Source organism: Lichenostomus cassidix, chromosome 13 (genome assembly GCF_008360975.1).
Source record: "Lichenostomus cassidix isolate B80296 chromosome 13, HeHo_3.0, whole genome shotgun sequence".
Lineage (NCBI taxonomy): Eukaryota > Metazoa > Chordata > Aves > Passeriformes > Meliphagidae > Lichenostomus > Lichenostomus cassidix.
The window spans coordinates 3,717,329-3,734,283 of record NC_139494.1 but is presented as its reverse complement, the minus strand read 5'-3'; the positions used below and the strand labels follow the sequence as shown (position 1 = coordinate 3,734,283).

The window sequence follows — 16,955 nt, the reverse complement described above, 5'->3', positions numbered from 1 at the left end:
CCACCCTCTGCCATGGGCAGGGACATCTTCCACTATCCCAGGTTGCTCCAAGCCCCGTCCAACCCGACCTTAAACACTTCCAGGGATGGGGCAGCCACAGCTTCTCTGGGTAACCTGATTTAGGGCCTCACCTCCCTGACAGGGAGGAATTTCTTCCCAATATCCCACCTAACCCTGCCTTCCGGCAGGGAAAAGCCATTCCCCCTTATCCTGTCACTCCAGGACCTTGTCCCCAAGTCCCTCTCCTGGAGTCCCTTTAGGCACTGAAAGGAGCTCTAAGGTCTCCCCTGAGCTTCTCCAGGATGAGCACCCCCAGCTCCCAGCCTGTCTCCAGAAGAGAGGTGCTGCAGCCCTTGAGGCATTTCCATGGTCTCCTCTGGACTTGTTCCAGCAGCTCCACATCCTTCCTGTGCTGAGGAATTTCATGTAACCCGATGATGTAGAAGAGGAATGGTGGAATTGCTGAGCCCCTCTGCACAAGAGTCCCAGAGAGCAAGGGACAGGCAGCTTCCACCCCAGCCTTTGTGGCACCAATGCATAGTGCCACATTAACAACAAACTGGGAGTTGCATTGTGCAGCCATGTAGTTTTGCTACCTTTCTGAATCCAACATAGGCAGAGAATTTCCTGGGAAATAAAAAAAAACCCTCCTGAGAGATCATAGAATCACAGAATCATTTTGTTGGTAGGAAAAGATCTCCAAGATCATCGAGGCCAACCTTTCATTGATCACCACCTTGTCAGCCAGACCAGACCACTTCAGTGCCACATCCAGTGGTTTCTTGAACACTTGTGGGTCTTTCCAAGTGCCCATTGGACTCTGCTGGCTGCGGGAGAGTGTAAACACCTTGGTGTAGGCACAGCTGCCAGGGGCTAATGGAACAAAGGGCAAGTGATGTGAGCTCCTCAGGCAAGCCAAGGGGCCAGCGTGGGTGAAGGAGTGCCCTGTGCAGCTTTGGGCTGCCTGGATAATGGATGGGAATTGTGCCATCCCCATGCTACATGGAACACAGGCACCTGGGCATGGTCTGGATGCCAGGAATGACAGTCCTCTACACTTCTGCGCTGTCTACAGGTGCTCAGCAATGCCAGGGATCTGGAAGGGAAAGGCTGATCTCAAGAGTGCATTTGGGGAATCCTGCCCGCACTCTGCTCTGTCACCCTTCCTAGGAAACTGAGGAGCACTGGCGGTCGGACCACATCCTTCCCCAGCCCGCAGCCTCAGGGAAGCGAAATAGAAGTGTCTTGGGTGGCTCCGTCCTGCTCAGGAAGTCACGCCGCGAGGAGCGAGGGCAGTGCCCGGGAGCGGAGCTCGAGGTGTCTGCCAGCCCCGGGCGCGGGGAGCCGAGCGGGGCAGGAGCAGCTGCGGGAGCGCCAGCGGCAGCTGGAGCACACCTGGAGCACCGAGAGAGACCTCCTCCGGCGGGACGCGGGGCACGATCGAGTGCCGCACGGAGCTGAGCGCTTGGAACCTTTGGCACCTCAGCCCGGCATTTGGCAGCGGCTGGAGGAAGCAGCCGTGGAGCAAGGGAAGGTTTCGCTGTGAGCTGGCTGGTGAGTCACTGGACAAACGCGCCCCGATCCCGCTCCCCGCAGCGAGGGGCCCTTGCTGCAGGTGCCGCAGGAGAGCTTCTCCTCGGGACGGTGGTGCAGCCCCGCGACGGCAGGGACAGGTAGGGAGAGCTCCGTCCCCGGTGGGCTTTGGGATGTGGCCAAAGAAAGCTGTGGCTGATCGGGGCTGGTGCCAGCAACAGTCCTCCTCAAAGCAGGAGGCTGGGCTGGGGATCCCCAAGGACCCCCTGCCACTCAGCAGAGCTGAGCCAGCACATTCTTAGGAGCCTTTAATCTGTGCTTGCTGTTTCTTTCGCAATCTGCCGATCACTCTGTCAGCTGACCAGCGTCTGGTGCTGACAGGGATGTGTTCAGACCCTCAGGGAACATTTTCTACCACCCCTTTGGGGACTGGTGATGAACCAAATCTCTGGGTGAGGAAAGAGAAAACATGAAGCCATCTGTTGCAATTTCCTGCCCCAGATTACAGAGGAACAAACAGAGCTGGGGCTCTCTCCGTGGTCAGTCTGGATGGATACATCTGTCCTCACTGTCTGTAACTCTGCATTTGTAGTTTTTCCCGATTCCGTGGCATTTCCTGGTCGCTTACGAGTAGGAGCCTGCAGCAAGGCAGCCCAGGCAGACAGTGCAGAGCCTCGGGAGTCTCCCTGCCGAGGGAAGAGTGGCACAGGTGCAGCTCCTGCGGGTTTGGCTGCTGCCCTGAGCACTGCCCGAGTCATGGCTCAGGGGCCGGGCGGGTGCAGGAGGGATGAGGGCAGTGCCCTGTCCCTGAGGGGTGGCTCTGAACCTGCCCAAACCATCCACCCAGGTCAGGGTGGTCCCCTCAGCTGCCATTCACCATTTCTCCTCCAGCTTTTAGGTTGTTCACCATGAGTGTGGCTGTGCTCCTCCTCCTGGGGCTGGGGCTGCTGGAGGCAGAAGGCAGAAGAAACAGGTGTTACTTCAACCGCACTGAGGAGTACTGTGTGTGCTACAACCTGTCCGAGGAAACTGCAGGCAGCATCATCCAGTGCCTCGCAGCAACTGTGGTGGAGTTTCAGGGTGGAGATCTGGAGAGATATATAGACTTCCCTGTAAGGGACCTGGACGACTCTGCCATTGAAACTCTGGGCTCCCTTATTGTCCAGAAAATAATTATTGGAAGTGTCCTGGTGCCTGAGATACTCCTTGCCCGCGTGCTGAAGTTCTTCTCCTACACCCATGTGCAGGAGCTGGCCTTTGACAGCTGCATTTTCCAGGGGACAGGGGACTGGAGTAGCATGGACAGCCAGAACTTGCCCATACACTCCCTGAGCTTCCACAACGTGACATCTGCCCCGCTGACGGGCCAAGAACAGGCCTTCTCCAGCCTGAGCAAGTGGCTGGAGAGCCTGGAGGAGCTGGCTGTCACCAGCTCCCGTGTCACCAGCCTGCCCTGTGCCATTGGGAGGCTGTTCAGAGCTCTGCGCTCGCTGGACCTGGCACAGAACAGCCTCGGGGATGGGAGCCTGACCCCTGCCTTCTGCCAGGGAGCTTTCCCTCAGCTCCACGTGCTGAGTCTGCAGCACAACAACCTGAGCTCCTACCGCAGCGTGTGCAAGGGCATGGAGCTGCTGCTGAAGCTCCAGCACCTCGATCTCAGCCACAACAACCTCGTGGCAGACACATCCTCCTCCTGCCAGTGGCCAGCATCCCTCCGGCATTTCAACCTGTCCAACGCTGGCTTGGATGAAGTGCCAACACCTCTGCCTCCCAACCTCGAGGTGCTGGACATGAGCCACAACCACCTCCATGCTGTAGACATCTCCCAAAGCTCCCTGAAGAAGCTCTTCCTGAACCAAAACCTGCTGCAGGCCGTGCCCTCCATCAGGCATTCCCCCATGCTGGACACCCTTCACCTGGACAACAACTCCATCACAGAGCTGCCGAGGGATGAGGTGAAGCTCCTGAGGCGCCTGCAGGACGTGGCTGTGGCTGACAACCCCTTCAGCTGCTCGTGCTCTGGGGCTGGGGGGCTGCAGGCGCTGGCGGCTGGGGGGCACCTGGGGCAGGGCTGGCCTGAGGACTACAGGTGCCACTCCCCGGCTGAGTTCCAGGGCTGGCTGGTGGCACAGGTGCCACTGTCAGTGCTGCACTGTGACCCTGCCGCCGTGGTGGCCCCAATCTGTGTTGCCCTGGCCCTGCTCGGCCTGGTTGGGGCTGTCTGTGTGGCCAAGGCCAGGCCCTGCCACAGAGCCTGAGGGGCACCTGGACCCTTCCCAGCAGTGCTTCCCCACAGGGCTCTGGGGGAACAGCACAGCCCCCCAAGTGCTCTTGGTGTCTCCAGTCTGTGCTCCCCTGTGCACAGGATTATCCCACTGTGCTGTGCCCAGCCAAGTTTTGGGCACCCCACACTGTGCTGTGCTCTGTCCCAGGGCTGCACTCTCCCACAGGAGTTTCCTTGTGGCCAACTCCAACTCCCCAACACGCCCCCATTGTCCCTGCCATGCCACCTGCCCTGGACAAGAGGAGTTCAGCTCCATCTTGTTCTCACCAGCAGCTCTCAGATGCTCCAAGCCTCACTGGGGTCTCGGGTTCCTGCCCAGAGCTCCCCAACACCCAGTCCAGCCATCCTTGGAGCCCCCATGGCCCCTTTGCTGATCCTGGCTGGGCCAGGATGTCAGGTGTGGCAGGATGCTGCTTGGCTGTTCTTCAGCCTAACAGAAAAACCACAAAAGATAAGAAAATCACTGAAGTGAACACCTCTGCACACTAATGCTTGTAAGCAAGAGCAGCCAGGACTTGAGGCACTGGCAGATGAGTCCAAATGCAAGGTTCAACCAGAGACTTTTTAAACAAGAGGAGAAAATGGGTTTATTCTGGGTTATTCAGAGAATATCTCATAGTAAGGAAAAATGGATTATGGGATGCTGAGGGAGATCAGGGGAATGTGTGACTGGGGAATATTCAGAGGGAGGGGGTGGGTGGGGAAGGAACAGGCATGGGAAAATGGGGATAGGGGAGAATCATAGAATCACAGGACCGTTTCAGTTGGAAGAGACCTTAAAGGTCATCTCATTCCACTCGCCTGCCATGGGCAGGGACACCTTCCACTATCCCAACTTGCTCCAAGCCCTGTCCAACCTGGCCTGGGACACTTCCAGGGATGGGAGAGCCACAGCTTCTCTGGGCAAGCTGATTTAGGGCTTCCCCACCCTCACACGGAGGAATTTCTCTCCAATATCCCACCTAACCCTGCCCTCTGGCAGTGTGAAGTTATTCCCCTTATCCTGTCAGCCCGTGTCCCTGTAAAAAGAAGGGGCTGGTGGCAGGCAGGCAGTGCTCAGCTGGCCAAGCCCTGCTCTTCATCCTCAGGGCCTGTTCTGCCTCCACATTAAAGTCTGTGCTTGGGTGCTGTCTGTGTCCCTCCCTCTCTCTGTTTGGGACAGGTACACATGACCTGCAGGCAAACACTGCCTGGGCTGGCTGGGGCTGGGGGAAAACAGAGTGTGGGCAGGAGCAGGGCTGGAGCGGCAGAGAGGCTGAACAGGACACAGGGTCGAGGAGTGGATCGTGATGGACTCGGGGTCTGCTGCATGTCCCGGGCACCTGGGTGTGCTCCTGCCCGGGGCAGAGGGGCTCTGGAGCTGTGCCACCAGCCCTGAGCAGCCGGGGGAGGGTGGGGCTGTGCGAGGGCAGTTGGTTCAGGGTGTTGGTGAAGGCACTGCTCTGCTGGTGTTAACCAGGGTGTACAACAGGGTACCCTGCATCCTGGGGATCCTGGGCTGGCTGGACACGGGACAGGGAGCAGCAGCTGCTGGCTGACAGATAAGGAAGGAGAAATCACTGTCTCCTGGCATCCTAGGCTTTGCTATCACTTGGGAGCACCCACATGGGGCTGTCTGCCTGGTCAGGGCCAGGCCCTGCCCCAGAGGGGCTGTGTGACCATTCCCACCGGTGCTTCCTCACAGGAGCTCAGTGGGAAGGCTCACAGGACCCCAAGGGCTGATGATGAGGAGCTCTTGCAGTCCCCAGCCTGGGCTCCCCTGTGGAGCAAGGCTTTCCTCAGCCTTATCCCACTATGGCTTTTCCCAGCCAAGCCCTGGGGAACCCCTCAAAGCCCCATGCCATGCTCTGTCCCAGGGCTTCACCCTCCCAGAGGGTTTTCCCTGTGGCCAGGTCCCCAAGCCCCAACACGCTCCCACTGTCCCTGCCATGTCACCTGCCCTGCTCCTGATGGAGCCCCCAGTGATGCCTGTTCCATCTGTGTCCAGCTGGCATCAGTCTCACACCTGAGGCACAGGTGAGGGGAGTTTGGGGAGCAGGGATGTTGGTCTCATTCTATACAGGGAACAGGTGATCCGAGGGACACTTGTGCATCTCCCCATCATGCCTGGTCCTGTCCCAAAGCAGGGCAGGGGCTGTCCTGGGCCCTCTTTTCTGTCTCCCACCATCTGCATTTCCACAGACCACAGAGACTGTCAGCTTTGGCATTTCCTTCTGTGCTCTCTTGCTGTGACTGATCTCCAGTAAACGTGATTCTGTGGTTCGTGGTCACTTCTTGTGCCTTTATGACAGTCCAAAGCCTCTCCTCTCCCAGTCAGAGATGTCCCTCTGGGAGCAGGGAGCACCCCAGTGGTGTGAGTGGCTCCAGGCACTCACTTGCCCTCCATGGTGTCGCTGATTCCTTGGCCAGCAGGGCTCAGCCCCTGGAGCAGGGAGCCTCCAGGCTGGGTCAGGCTCTGCCCATTTCCATCAATAATGCAGGAGAACCAGATCCCCTGGTAACCCCATCCCTGCCCTGGCCTAAGAGCTGTTCCCAGGTGGCTGCTGCTGCACTGCCCATGGATGAGGTGAGTGCTGTGGTGGGGGACAGCTCAGGCTGGCTTGGAGGGATCTGTCAGGGGCTGCTTATCTCCCTGGAGGCTCCTCCAGCTCCTGGCAGGTGCTGAGTCTGTGGTTCCTTCCCCCTCTGTCCCAGCAGGCCCAGCAGGATGTCAGTGTGCGAGCAGCCGTGGGACTCCACCAGGCAGCAGGTAGAGCTCAGGACATCGCAGAGCCTTTACCTGAACACCCACACGAGGGGACAGGGCAGCAGCTGTCTGTGGTGGCACTGGGACCACTGGCCAAGCTGCGGGCCTGGTCTGGGCAGTGCTGACAGCGACGGGGTGTCCTCCCCATCGTGGTGGCTCTGAGTCATAGCGGGAGGGCTTGGGAATGATGTGAAGCCCTGGGGTGTGCCCCAGGCTGGGAAGGGGACAGGACAGGGCTGGGGTGGGGGTTTGACCCTCACACACCACCCTACACTCGGTGTTTTCAGGGCCAGGGGAAAGCTGGACATACAGCAGTGAGGACCCCCTACAACTCCTCTTCGCTGGGAAGGAGCCCCAGGTGAGAGCTGCAGGACAGGGACATCCAGGGGACGAGGGGCTCTGTCCTACTACCTGCCATGCTTGGGACTCTGATAGCTGCAGAGGTCTTGGGCTGATCCTGCCCTACACCCCTGTGGGCTCCTCCCTCGTGGGGAGCTCCTGGGTGTTCCCAGAGAGCAGGGGAAGGGTGGGGTTCTCCCCTCACCCCTGCCTGTGCCAGGCCCTCTGTGCCACCCCTGCCATCTCCATCCCAGCGTGCCCAGTCCCTCCTCTGCCCTGCACTGGTCTTGCTGGGATAGGGAAAGCTGAACATTATCCCCTCCCTCACACCAGGAGAGCTCCCTGACTGTCGATGGTGTGTTCCACTTGGATGCAGGACAGGTACCCTGAGCCCTGAGTCCTTCTCTGTCCCCCTGTCCCCAGCCATGTGAGCCAGGGCCACCTGCACATGCTGTTTGTGCCATGCTGTGCTGGCTGTGCCATGCTGGCTGTGCCATGCTGACCCTGGTCTGCTGGATATGTCTCTCCTACCAGGAGAAGGTCCTGGAGTTGGCAAGACCCCAGCTGGCCCTGGTTCCCCTTGGCTACAGCGTGTCCCTGCTGCTGTGGGACCCCCACGGCCCTGGGACACAGCTGCCCTTCCAGAGTGTCATCTGGCAGGTGAGGGCACAGGGGAGAGGTGACAGGGAGAGGTGACAGCACAGCTGTGCAGTGCTGGGCTCCCAGGTCACCCAACAGTCCCCAGTCCCACCGGGGCAGGGGTGAGACCCAGCCACAGGTCTGGGAACCAACAGCTCCCAGCTCGTCCACAGGTGATCAACACCATCTTCCAAGAACTGGAGGCCTTGGGGGATGACACACAGAGCCTGCAGACGGTCAGCCTGGTGCAGGTAGGGCAGGAGCAGGGCAGGATGTCCTGGGATGAGGATCCTATTCTCTCTCTGCCACTGCCCAGACCCTGCTGTGCCAAGGACAAGTACTGCCCAGTACTGCATCCAGTCCCCTCATCCAGAGGGTGATCAGGCACTGGAGACCTTTGGATCCCAGGTTTTCTCACCCCTTTCCAGGACTTCCCAGATGTGGGAAGCCTCAGCTGCCCACGGAGCATCTCCCAGGCTCCAGCAGCGTGGTGGGAGCAGGGCAGCCCTTTAACCCCTTCCTGCTCGCATCACAGCTGGGTTTCCCTGCCAGTCACTGCTCTCTGTGGCCTGAAGGTCTCTCCAGTGTGGCCTTGGCACAGCAGTGATGCCAGCTTCTGCCACTGGGCTGCGTCCTGCCCTTTGGCCCTGGGATGCTGCCAGGGACCTGATAAGCTCCACACAGGGCTCAGGCGTTCCCAGGACTCTGCCCTTCCCTGGCTCCAGGGCTGGAAAACCTGGGAGTTACCCCAAAAGCAACCCTTCCCAGCCCACACCTGGGCATGGCCACAAGCAGTCGGGGCCCCTGGTGAGTGTGAGATGCCAGCAGCCCCATTTTCCTGGCCCCCTGCCTAATGCAGCCCCCTCATTCCAGGTCAGCACCCATGACAAAGCCTGGGACCTGCTCCATCCTGATGGCCGAGCTCTGCAAGTGATGGATGTGGCACCCCTGGGCCTGTGGGTACCTGATGCCCCATGGCTGAGCATGTTGGGGGCTGGTACCCCAACATCAGAGTGGGGCTGGGCAGGGAGCATGGTACCCAGCCACAGCATGGCCAGGGGTATCCCTCAGTGAGTCCAGGGCGTGGATGTGACCCTCCTCATCTGATCTCGTCTCCCTCTGCTTCCAGGATGGTGGAGGAGGCAACAGAAATGGCTGTGCCCGATGCCCAGGCTGCCATCAGTGCCTATGCCAGGGGGCTGGATGCCATCCCAGCGCTGTTCCAGGGGTGTGCCCAGCAGCCCCTTGCAGACAGGCACTCAGCTGTGCAGGGGTGAGAGATTTGGCACAGATCTCGCAGGCTGGGAAGGATTGGCCCGTGGGGTGCTGGGGCTGGCTCTGCTGCAGACACACTCCCACAGCAGTCTCTCCCCAGGGCCGGCAGCCTCTTCACTCTCACTGTGGAGCGGGAGCTGGAGGGTGGCAGGCGCCAGCGCTCAGCCCTCAGGATCCTGGTGTCCCCAGGGGCCACCAGGCCCTGCCCCAGGCCGTACGTACCAGGCTGAGCAGAGCCCCAGCCCCAGCACACCCGCATGCCTGCTGTGGGTCAGGGAATTGCATCCCTGCAGGTGAAGCAGGAGGGACACCCCAGTGGGAGCCCATGGCTGGGAGCCACTCCTTGGGGACATGGGCTTGTTCCCAGAGTGGCCAACCCATCCTTTGGCTCCTGTGGGTTGGGACTCAGCCTGCCTGGCACTGCCAGAGCCATCCCTCTCCTGGGGTGTCTCTCCCCATGTGCAGGGAATGCAGGGAACCTGATGCTGTCTGTCTGCCCTGGATCGTGGAGCGGCTGCTGGAGGGGAACAGCCTGACCTTCCTGCTGCTGTGTGTGTCACTGCCAGGTAACCCCTGGGACTGGGACACACTTCAGATGTCCCCTCCAAGGACTGTCCCCATCCTGCCCCACACCTGGCACTCGGCCCCTGGCTGCTGCCCAGTGACACCTGCAGCCATTGGAGGCTGAACACCAGCTCCACTCATCTCATTGCACTGGGACCTCCTGTGCTGGTGGCCCCCCATGGCCCCTGCCCAGGGCTCCCTGTTCTCCCAGACACCTCCAGAGAGGAGATCCTGGGAGCCCTGGGACTGGCTGAGAGGGTGAAGGGGCTGGCCAAGACCATCTCAGTCACCCTCTGGGACCCTGAGGAGGAGATCGCGGCACGCCGGAGGGAGATCCGAGGGCTGCGGATGGAGCTGCTGGCTGGAGCCAGCCTTTCTGAGCAGAAGACAGCTGTTGCCAAGCTGCAGAGAGCCCTGAGGGAGCTGCAGGTGGGGAATGCCCCTGGATCCACAGGGGGCCAGGATGGCACTCATTCCCTGGGTTGGTAAGATCCAGGCTCTTGACTCATCCTGGTGTAAAGACCTTGTCCAGCACTGAGGGCAGGGGCTGAAGCTGTCCCAGGGGTGAAATGGAGGGGTGGGATGTGTCCCTGGAACCATGACAGGCCTGGAGGTCTGAAGCACCCCAACAAGGACCTCTAGTTCCTCCTTCCCAGGTGCTGAAGAGTCAAAGGTGGGAGAAAAGGCAGGCAGTGGCTGAGGTGCTCAGAACAAGCGAGATGCAGCAGCCCAGTGCCAAGGTGGGCAGAGGTCGGGCCAGGGCCTCTCATCCAGGGACAGTCCCTGTGCAAGAAAAGCCCCAAATCCTGGCTGCGTCCCTGTAACATCTCCTTCTCTCACAGGATCAGGTTTCTGCAGGGAATACAGCACCAGGCCAGCAGCCTGAGACCCAGACACCCCCAAGCAGTGCCAGCCTGGAGCCAGCAGGACCAGAGCGTGAGGCCAGGCAGGCATCCCACACCTGGGTGGAGGATATGTGGGCACGGAGCATGGCTTTACATGGTGGGAAAGGCCTCAGTCCTCCATCTGAACCACCTTCTTCAGCCCCCCATGTCACACTCATCATCCTCCCCTGTCCCCACATGGCAGGACAGGGTGACAGCAGGAGCAGCCAGGGAGGAGACAGCCGAGCTCCGGCCAGCGCAGGACAGGGGCTGCTGGAGGAGCCATCCCAGAGCAAAGTGTCACAGCCACGGCCCAGGGGTGACAGCGTGAGTGGGAGTCCATGGGGTCCCTGCGCAGGGCCAGTTCTGTGCTGCCAGCACTGGGTCCTGGTGCTATCCGAGCCTGCTCCGCTCTCCACCAGGCAGGGAGCCGCTGCCAGCCACGCCCATCCCCGGAGGTGCAGCGCGCCCTGGCCAGGGCACAGCGGCAGCGGCTGCGGGCTCAGCACTGCCGGCAACTCCAGCGAGAGCTCAGGGCCGGGGCTGTGCCAGCCCAGGAGCACAGCGGGGAGGTGGGCACAGGCACCCACAGGTGGGCCCAGTCTCTCCTCCCTGGCAGTGCACAGGGAAGCAGGGACACCCCGGAGCTGCCCTAACCTTGTCCCTGTCACCTGCAGTGGGACACAGAGCGCTGGCAGCAGGAGGTGACTGCACTGGGCTTGAGCCTGGAGGCAGAGCTGCGGGAGCGGGAGGCAGCTGAGTGGGACCTGGAGGCCCTGCTGCGGAATCACCACCAGGAGATGCAGGCCTGCAGGCGGCACCTGCTGCAGGTGGGCAGAGAGGCCTGGGGACACCCCTTCCTGCCGTGCCAGGGCTGTGCCAGACTGCCCCGGGCACCCCGCAGGTGCTGCGGGACCAGCAGCGCCTGGCAGAGGAGCAGCGGGAGGCTCTGGAGCGCCGGCACCGAGCGCTGCTGCAGGAGGTGCTCTGGGACGCCGTGGAGCTCGCCCAGCACAACCAGCACCTGCGGGATGCCCGACGAGCGGGTACAGCCAATGTCACCACACAGACCCCCTGAGCCACGCCCCAGGGCGTGGGGACAGCTGGCCTGGCAAGGGACAGCCAGGAGACCGGCCAGCCCCAGCCACAGGAGTTATCCCAGGCACAGCCTCCACCTCCTGTCCCCTCAGGAAACCTGGTCCAGGGAGGGACAACCCTGCTGGGAACCTGCCTGTGGGAGCACAAGCTCAGCCTGGTGGGAGGGCTGGCAGCCCTGAGCTGGGGCCACATGGAATAAAGAAGGTGCCCCTCATCCATGAGTGTTGTCAGGCTCAGACTCACACCCCTGCCCCCAAACCTGTCCCAAGGGGCACAGACAACCTCCCACAGGGAGGGCAGACAAAGGACAGACACACAGATACTATTGAACCGCAGCTTTAATACCCCAGGTGGCCTCTGCCTGCCAGGAACTTGGTACAAATTTGGCAGGGGGGGATCTCCCTTTTGGGGAGTAGGTGAAACAGTTCCCACATCCCCCAGTCCCTGTCTGCTCGGCGGAGACACTGCCCAGGAAGGGGAAATGGGGCCTGAGGACAGCAGGGCTCCAGCCAGGGGCTGGGCTGGAAACCACAGAGGTGGGAGAGGCCCCGGGTAGCAGCACCAGGAATGGTGGGGATCAAGCAGCATCCATGGGAGCTGAAATGGCACCAGTCCCATGATGGGCTGGCAGGAGGTGCAGTAGGGCCAACTCCTGCTGGAGCATTCCCAGGCCACTGTGGTGTGGGGAAGCAGCTTGAGGACATGGGACACAGAGTCCCAGAACCATTTAGGTGGGAAAAGACCTCTGAGATCATCAAGATCATCTTAATGCCAGACCATGGCATTAAACGCCACATCCGAGGCATCCACACCTCCAAAGATGGTGACTACACCACCTTCCTGGTCAGCCCCTTCCAATGTTTAATTATCCTTTCTGTGACAAAATTATTCCTAATGTCCAACCTGAACCTCTCCTGGTGCATCTGGAGGCTATGAGACATGCACAAGGGGTTCAGGACCCTTGCTAAGGCTGGGCACGCCTGATCCCATGGGAACTCCATAGCACAGTGCCTGGCTGGACCAGAGTAGGGCCCAGTTTCCCCATGGAAGCAGGGACAGGATGCTCTCCCCCTCAGCACTCTTCCTTGGGGGGTCCTTGGAGCTGTGCAGGTGCCCACCAGGAATGATTCCAGCCCTGAGGAAGGGTTAGGGCTGCCCAGACACTTGGGAGGAAGGCAGTGGCTATGTGACTCCATAGTACAGGTGCACAGCCAGGCCGATGCACACCACAGCCATGAAGAAGAGGAGGGTGAGCTGCAGGTTGAAGAGAGCAACAGAGAGGAGGGCATTGACCAGGATGGAGCAGGAGATGACAAAGAGCCTGGTGATGTTGCTGCTGTGCTTCATCACCACGGACATGATGAGGCCATTCAGTGCCTGGCTGAACACAATCAGCAGCACCCACGGGGAGAAGCCCTCCAGGAACCCTCCCTCCACGCCGCTCCACAGAGAGCCCATCAGGTTGAGCAAGACCCCAAAAAAGTACATGAAGATGTTCTGGAGGCTGAGAGGCAGCGCCTGGGTCTTCAGGATGGCTTCGGTGTAGACAGCAGAGAGGCCGGAGATGAAGCAGTACACGGAGAGCAGCAGCAGCCCCACGGGTGTGACGTGCAGGCGCATCCCGCCGGTGTCACCGGGTCCCCGCAGCCCCCCGCAGCTGTAGGTGACACCGGCAGCCAGCAGCAGCAGCAGGGCCAGCCAGCGGCGTGTGCCCAGGCGCTGGCGCAGCAGGAGGCTGTAGAGCAGCGCCGTGCTGACAATCTTCAGGTTGCTGAGCACCTGGAAGGTGCTGGGGTCCATGAAGAGCTGCATGTGCACCACCAGGTTGTTGTTGGCAGCGTAGAGCAGGGCCGAGAGAGCGAAGGGTGCGGCGTGACGCCAGGACACCGCTGCTCCCAGCGGCTCCCGCGCCCCGGCCAGCAGGAACAGCAGGGACAGCGCCAGCTTGGTCAGCTCCACGAGGACCACCACAGACGTGGAGCTGAAGGGGATTGCTCCATCCACCTTGCAGAGGGTCAGGAGCGGGGCGTGGGAGCCGTAGATGGCCACAGACAGCAGCAGCATCAGTGCCCAGAGCCCCCTCTGGAGCAGCCTGTTGGCAGAGCCAGCAGCATTCCCAAACATCCCCATTTCCGGGCAGGAGACAGCACGAGTGAGCTGCTACCAGTGCAGAAAGGCCAGACAGATTCTCACCCTGCAACACTGAAGAGACCAAATACCAAGAATTTAATGAGCCTGATTCAAGCAGGATGTTCCCTGCAACATTTGTGATGCAGCAGGAGAGCAGGGTGTTGTCTCTCATTAGGAGGAGAACTACAAGCCTTCCTGAGAAGCCACACAAAGCACATTGCCAGGGCACAGCGTGGGCTGGGTGGCAGGGCACATGGGTTACAGGGCACACAGGTGGCAGGGCACAGCAGCCTCACATTCCCAGGGCACAGAGGTGACAGGGCACAGCAGCCCCTCAGTCCACAGTGGCACAGGGAAAAGTGAGGGTAAAAGGCAACCGGCAGCCCCTCAGTGCTCTCAAGCTGCTGTGGGTTAGTGCAGTGATCACCACTGCCAGGATGCCCAAGAAACACCCATCACCAGCTCCCTGATGTGTCGCCGTAGTGTGGTGAAAAGCCCTTTTCCAGGGAAAAGAAGGGTGCAGGTGATGTGCCTCCCAGAGCCCTGCGAGTGCTCTGTGCCTGCTACCTACGGAGCACCGTTCCTGCAGTCCCTGCTGCCTCCGGGCTCCTCCTTGCTAGTCCCGACCTTTCTTCAGTGAATTCAAATAGTCCCGAATCGTCTTCTCAACGTTGGGCACGGCGTAGTTCTGGGCGGCGTAAATCCCCGTGCAGGTTCCGGCCACGAAGCCCAGGACAGCCGAGAAGCGGAGCTTGGCTACCAGGTATCCCGCCAGGAAGCCTTTGAGGAAGGGCGATGCCAGCAGGGACCCGTCCTGAGGGGAGAGCACAGTGAGGCACGGCCGGGCGGGGTCGGGGAGACACAGGACATGCCCCAGGGGTGGGTTGTGGGTTATTTTCTCCCTGGGATTTGTTTCCCCACACCCCAGTCCCTGTCAGCGGGGGCGGCCTGCCCGCCCCGAGCCCACACATTACCTGCCCCACGCCGGCCTGCACCTCGTCCTCCACCCTGCGCTGCAGGCTCTCCAGCTGCCCCTTGAGGAAGGCGAGGTCCTTCAGCTTAGGCAGCGAGTCCTGCCGGAGACACGGAGTTGATTCCCGGCCCCTCCCGCGGAAGGAAGCAGCACACCCGCCCCGGCCGCGGCGCCCCTCAGCCCCGACCCTCCCCGCTCACCTTATCGTCCGCCATCTTGGCGCCGCCGCCGACCGCCGCTCATTGCCTGACAGGGAGGCACGTGACGCCTCCCCGTTGGCCCCGCCGCTGATTGGTTGTCATGGAGGCAGTGACTCCTCCCGCCTCTCCCCTTCCCGCCACGGAAGCGTCTCCCGGCGCTGATTGGGTGGAGCGGCGTCACGTGACAGCCCCCGCTCCCTCATGCCGCCCGCCCGGCGCCATTTTGGGGCAGGCGGGCAGGCGGTGGGGTTCTCGTCTCTTGCGGTGTGGCTGCCTTCAGCCCTGCCAGAGCGCTGTTCTGCACCAAGCCCGCGGGGCGCTGGCACCTCCGGGGACGCCCCGGGTGAGACTGACAGCACTCATGGTCGTCCCTCAGCGTGGTCAGGTTCCCCGGGGCCCAGCCGCCGCCCCGCCCCCGGGGTGCCTGTGCGTGGATGGCTATGCCAAGCTCCGCAGCTTCCCAGCGCTCCTCCTTGAAGAGTCTGATCCAGTCCCAGGCTTGGCCAGTAGTTTATGTCTAAAGGGTTGTACAGGTGCAGTTGAGCCTTTATACGACTTTGCCCTTCGGGATTAAGGATGGTAACCCTAAAATATTTAAATAAAATAATTAATTATGGTACCAATTAGACTAAAAGATCTTAATCAGAATTATTTACTGCACAGTGTAGGTAGCTCTAACTGCTAGAGCAGTGCACTATTTTTGAAGCAATATTGATACTAAATGCTGTTAAAGGTAGCAGAGTAATTAATGGACAGAGGTTGATGCTGCTCACCCATCTCAATGCCCAGGAGCATATCTCTCACTCAGCCTTGAGGAGTCACTCTGGGCAGACCCTCTCCAGGGAGGAATTTCCACCTATGCTCCCAGAAATACCAGAACAAAATTAAGGAAAGAACAAAAATTATCTTGGTGTTCTTTTCCAACCTAAATGATCCTGTGATCGTCAAATCCAATCATCGAAGCGGCCCTGCCAAGCCAAAAAAGCACTAAAAAGCTACCGACTCCCAAGAGCCACACCCACATGTTTTTTGAACGATTTCAGGAAAGGTGACTCCAATACTGCCCTGGGCAGCCTGTTCCAGTGCTTGACCACTCTTTCAGTGAAGGTATTTCCTCTAATATCAAATGCCTGGCACAACCTGGGGCTGTTCCAGCTCTGTGTGAGCCCAAAGCCCCACGGAGCTGTGCTGGGGCCACGCTCCAGCTGACACAGCCACTGAAGGTGCCAGTGAAAACCAGACTGCAGCACTTCCAGCTCGGAAAACAGACACTGCAGAACTGCAGGCAAGACTGAGGAACTGTGGGAAATGTTGCTTTCAGGTGCTTGGCACAATTTAATTAAAACCTGGGATGCTGGGGGTTATGTATGTGTTACTCTCGTGGGTGCTACGCCAGCAAGGAGGCAGCTCTGTGAAGCCTTCTGGGCTGTCAAGCTGCTGCTCTCCAAGTTAATTTAGATACATTCCCAGTGTAAATTACACTGTTCCCACTGAGCACTGGGAAGAGGAAAGGAAAGGGACTCGGGAAGCAGTGGCAGGTGCAGCCCAAAGAAAAAGCATTAATATTGTTATTAATAGCTGGTTTAAGTCCAACCATTGCTGAAGGCTGAGTGCTGAGCTGCTGTTTCCTTGCTTTGCAGGATTCCAAACTTCATCCAGAGGCAGGTGTGGGCTTAGTGAACCTGACTAAGGTTTTCCTCAGCCATCTCAAATCAGCCACTTTTCAAGCAGGATTTTTACTGTATGAAAGGTAAAAATAAAATAAAGCTATGTGAGTGCAATGGCCTTTCTTGGAACACAATCACAACACTCGAAAAGCACCACTTAGTGTAAGGCTCATTTAGAAAATTTGGGTATTTGTAAAAAACATGTGAGGGCAGCAGAGACCAGTGATCAGTCACTGCTCTCACCTCCAGAGAGGTGAACCCATTGCCAGCCTCACCAGCAATTTCTGCAGGACTACATGGCACAGTAAGTTTATACTAAATATTGGGAAGAAATTCTTTCCTGTGGGGTGCTGAGGCCCTGGCACAGGGTGCCCAGAGAAGCTGTGGCTGCCCCTGGAAGTGTCCGAGGCCGGGTTGGACAGGACTTGGAGCAAGCTGGGATAGTGGAAGGGGGTGGGAATGAGATGGGCTTTAAAGTCCCTTCCAACCCAACCCCTGCTGGGATTCCATGAAGATCAGTTTTTCTAGGTTCATGGTAGAAGCCCAAGCACCTGCCCTGCAGAGGGTCTGTGAGAGAACTCACCTCAGCCTCCCGAGGTTACACACTAAGGCTCTGTGCTGTG

General features: G+C 59.7%; 4 protein-coding genes across 5 annotated transcripts; 2 read left to right on the top strand and 2 right to left on the bottom strand.

Annotated features, from left to right (window-relative positions):
- Positions 1–1,083: 1,083 nt before the first annotated feature.
- CD14 (CD14 molecule) lies at positions 1,084–4,942 on the top strand. 2 transcript variants are annotated; one of them, XM_085073391.1, is made up of 2 exons: positions 1,084–1,554; positions 2,425–4,942. In XM_085073391.1, the coding sequence occupies exon 2, from the start codon at positions 2,442–2,444 to the stop codon at positions 3,789–3,791; it is 1,350 nt and encodes a 449-aa protein (XP_084929517.1). In that variant the 5' UTR covers positions 1,084–1,554; positions 2,425–2,441; the 3' UTR covers positions 3,792–4,942. The 2 variants fall into 2 exon arrangements, with proteins under 2 accessions (XP_084929517.1, XP_084929518.1); XM_085073392.1 differs by having other exon boundaries at positions 1,084–1,673.
- Positions 4,943–8,921: 3,979 nt separating this feature from the next.
- Positions 8,922–11,372, top strand: LOC146431104 (uncharacterized). The gene is made up of 7 exons (XM_085073390.1): positions 8,922–9,382; positions 9,592–10,120; positions 10,223–10,382; positions 10,470–10,591; positions 10,687–10,836; positions 10,942–11,094; positions 11,169–11,372. The coding sequence occupies exons 2-7, from the start codon at positions 10,100–10,102 to the stop codon at positions 11,340–11,342; spliced, it is 780 nt and encodes a 259-aa protein (XP_084929516.1). The 5' UTR covers positions 8,922–9,382; positions 9,592–10,099; the 3' UTR covers positions 11,343–11,372.
- A 312-nt stretch (positions 11,373–11,684) lies between these two features.
- SLC35A4 (solute carrier family 35 member A4) lies at positions 11,685–13,492 on the bottom strand. The gene has a single exon (XM_085073387.1). It carries the CDS (start codon positions 13,490–13,492, stop codon positions 12,545–12,547), a length of 948 nt encoding a protein of 315 aa, XP_084929513.1. The 3' UTR covers positions 11,685–12,544.
- A 73-nt stretch (positions 13,493–13,565) lies between these two features.
- On the bottom strand, positions 13,566–14,753 carry LOC146431102 (SLC35A4 upstream open reading frame protein). The gene is made up of 3 exons (XM_085073389.1): positions 14,666–14,753; positions 14,467–14,565; positions 13,566–14,306 (listed from the first exon to the last, which is right to left on the bottom strand). The coding sequence occupies exons 1-3, from the start codon at positions 14,678–14,680 to the stop codon at positions 14,109–14,111; spliced, it is 312 nt and encodes a 103-aa protein (XP_084929515.1). The 5' UTR covers positions 14,681–14,753; the 3' UTR covers positions 13,566–14,108.
- Between the last annotated feature and the right edge of the window lie 2,202 nt (positions 14,754–16,955).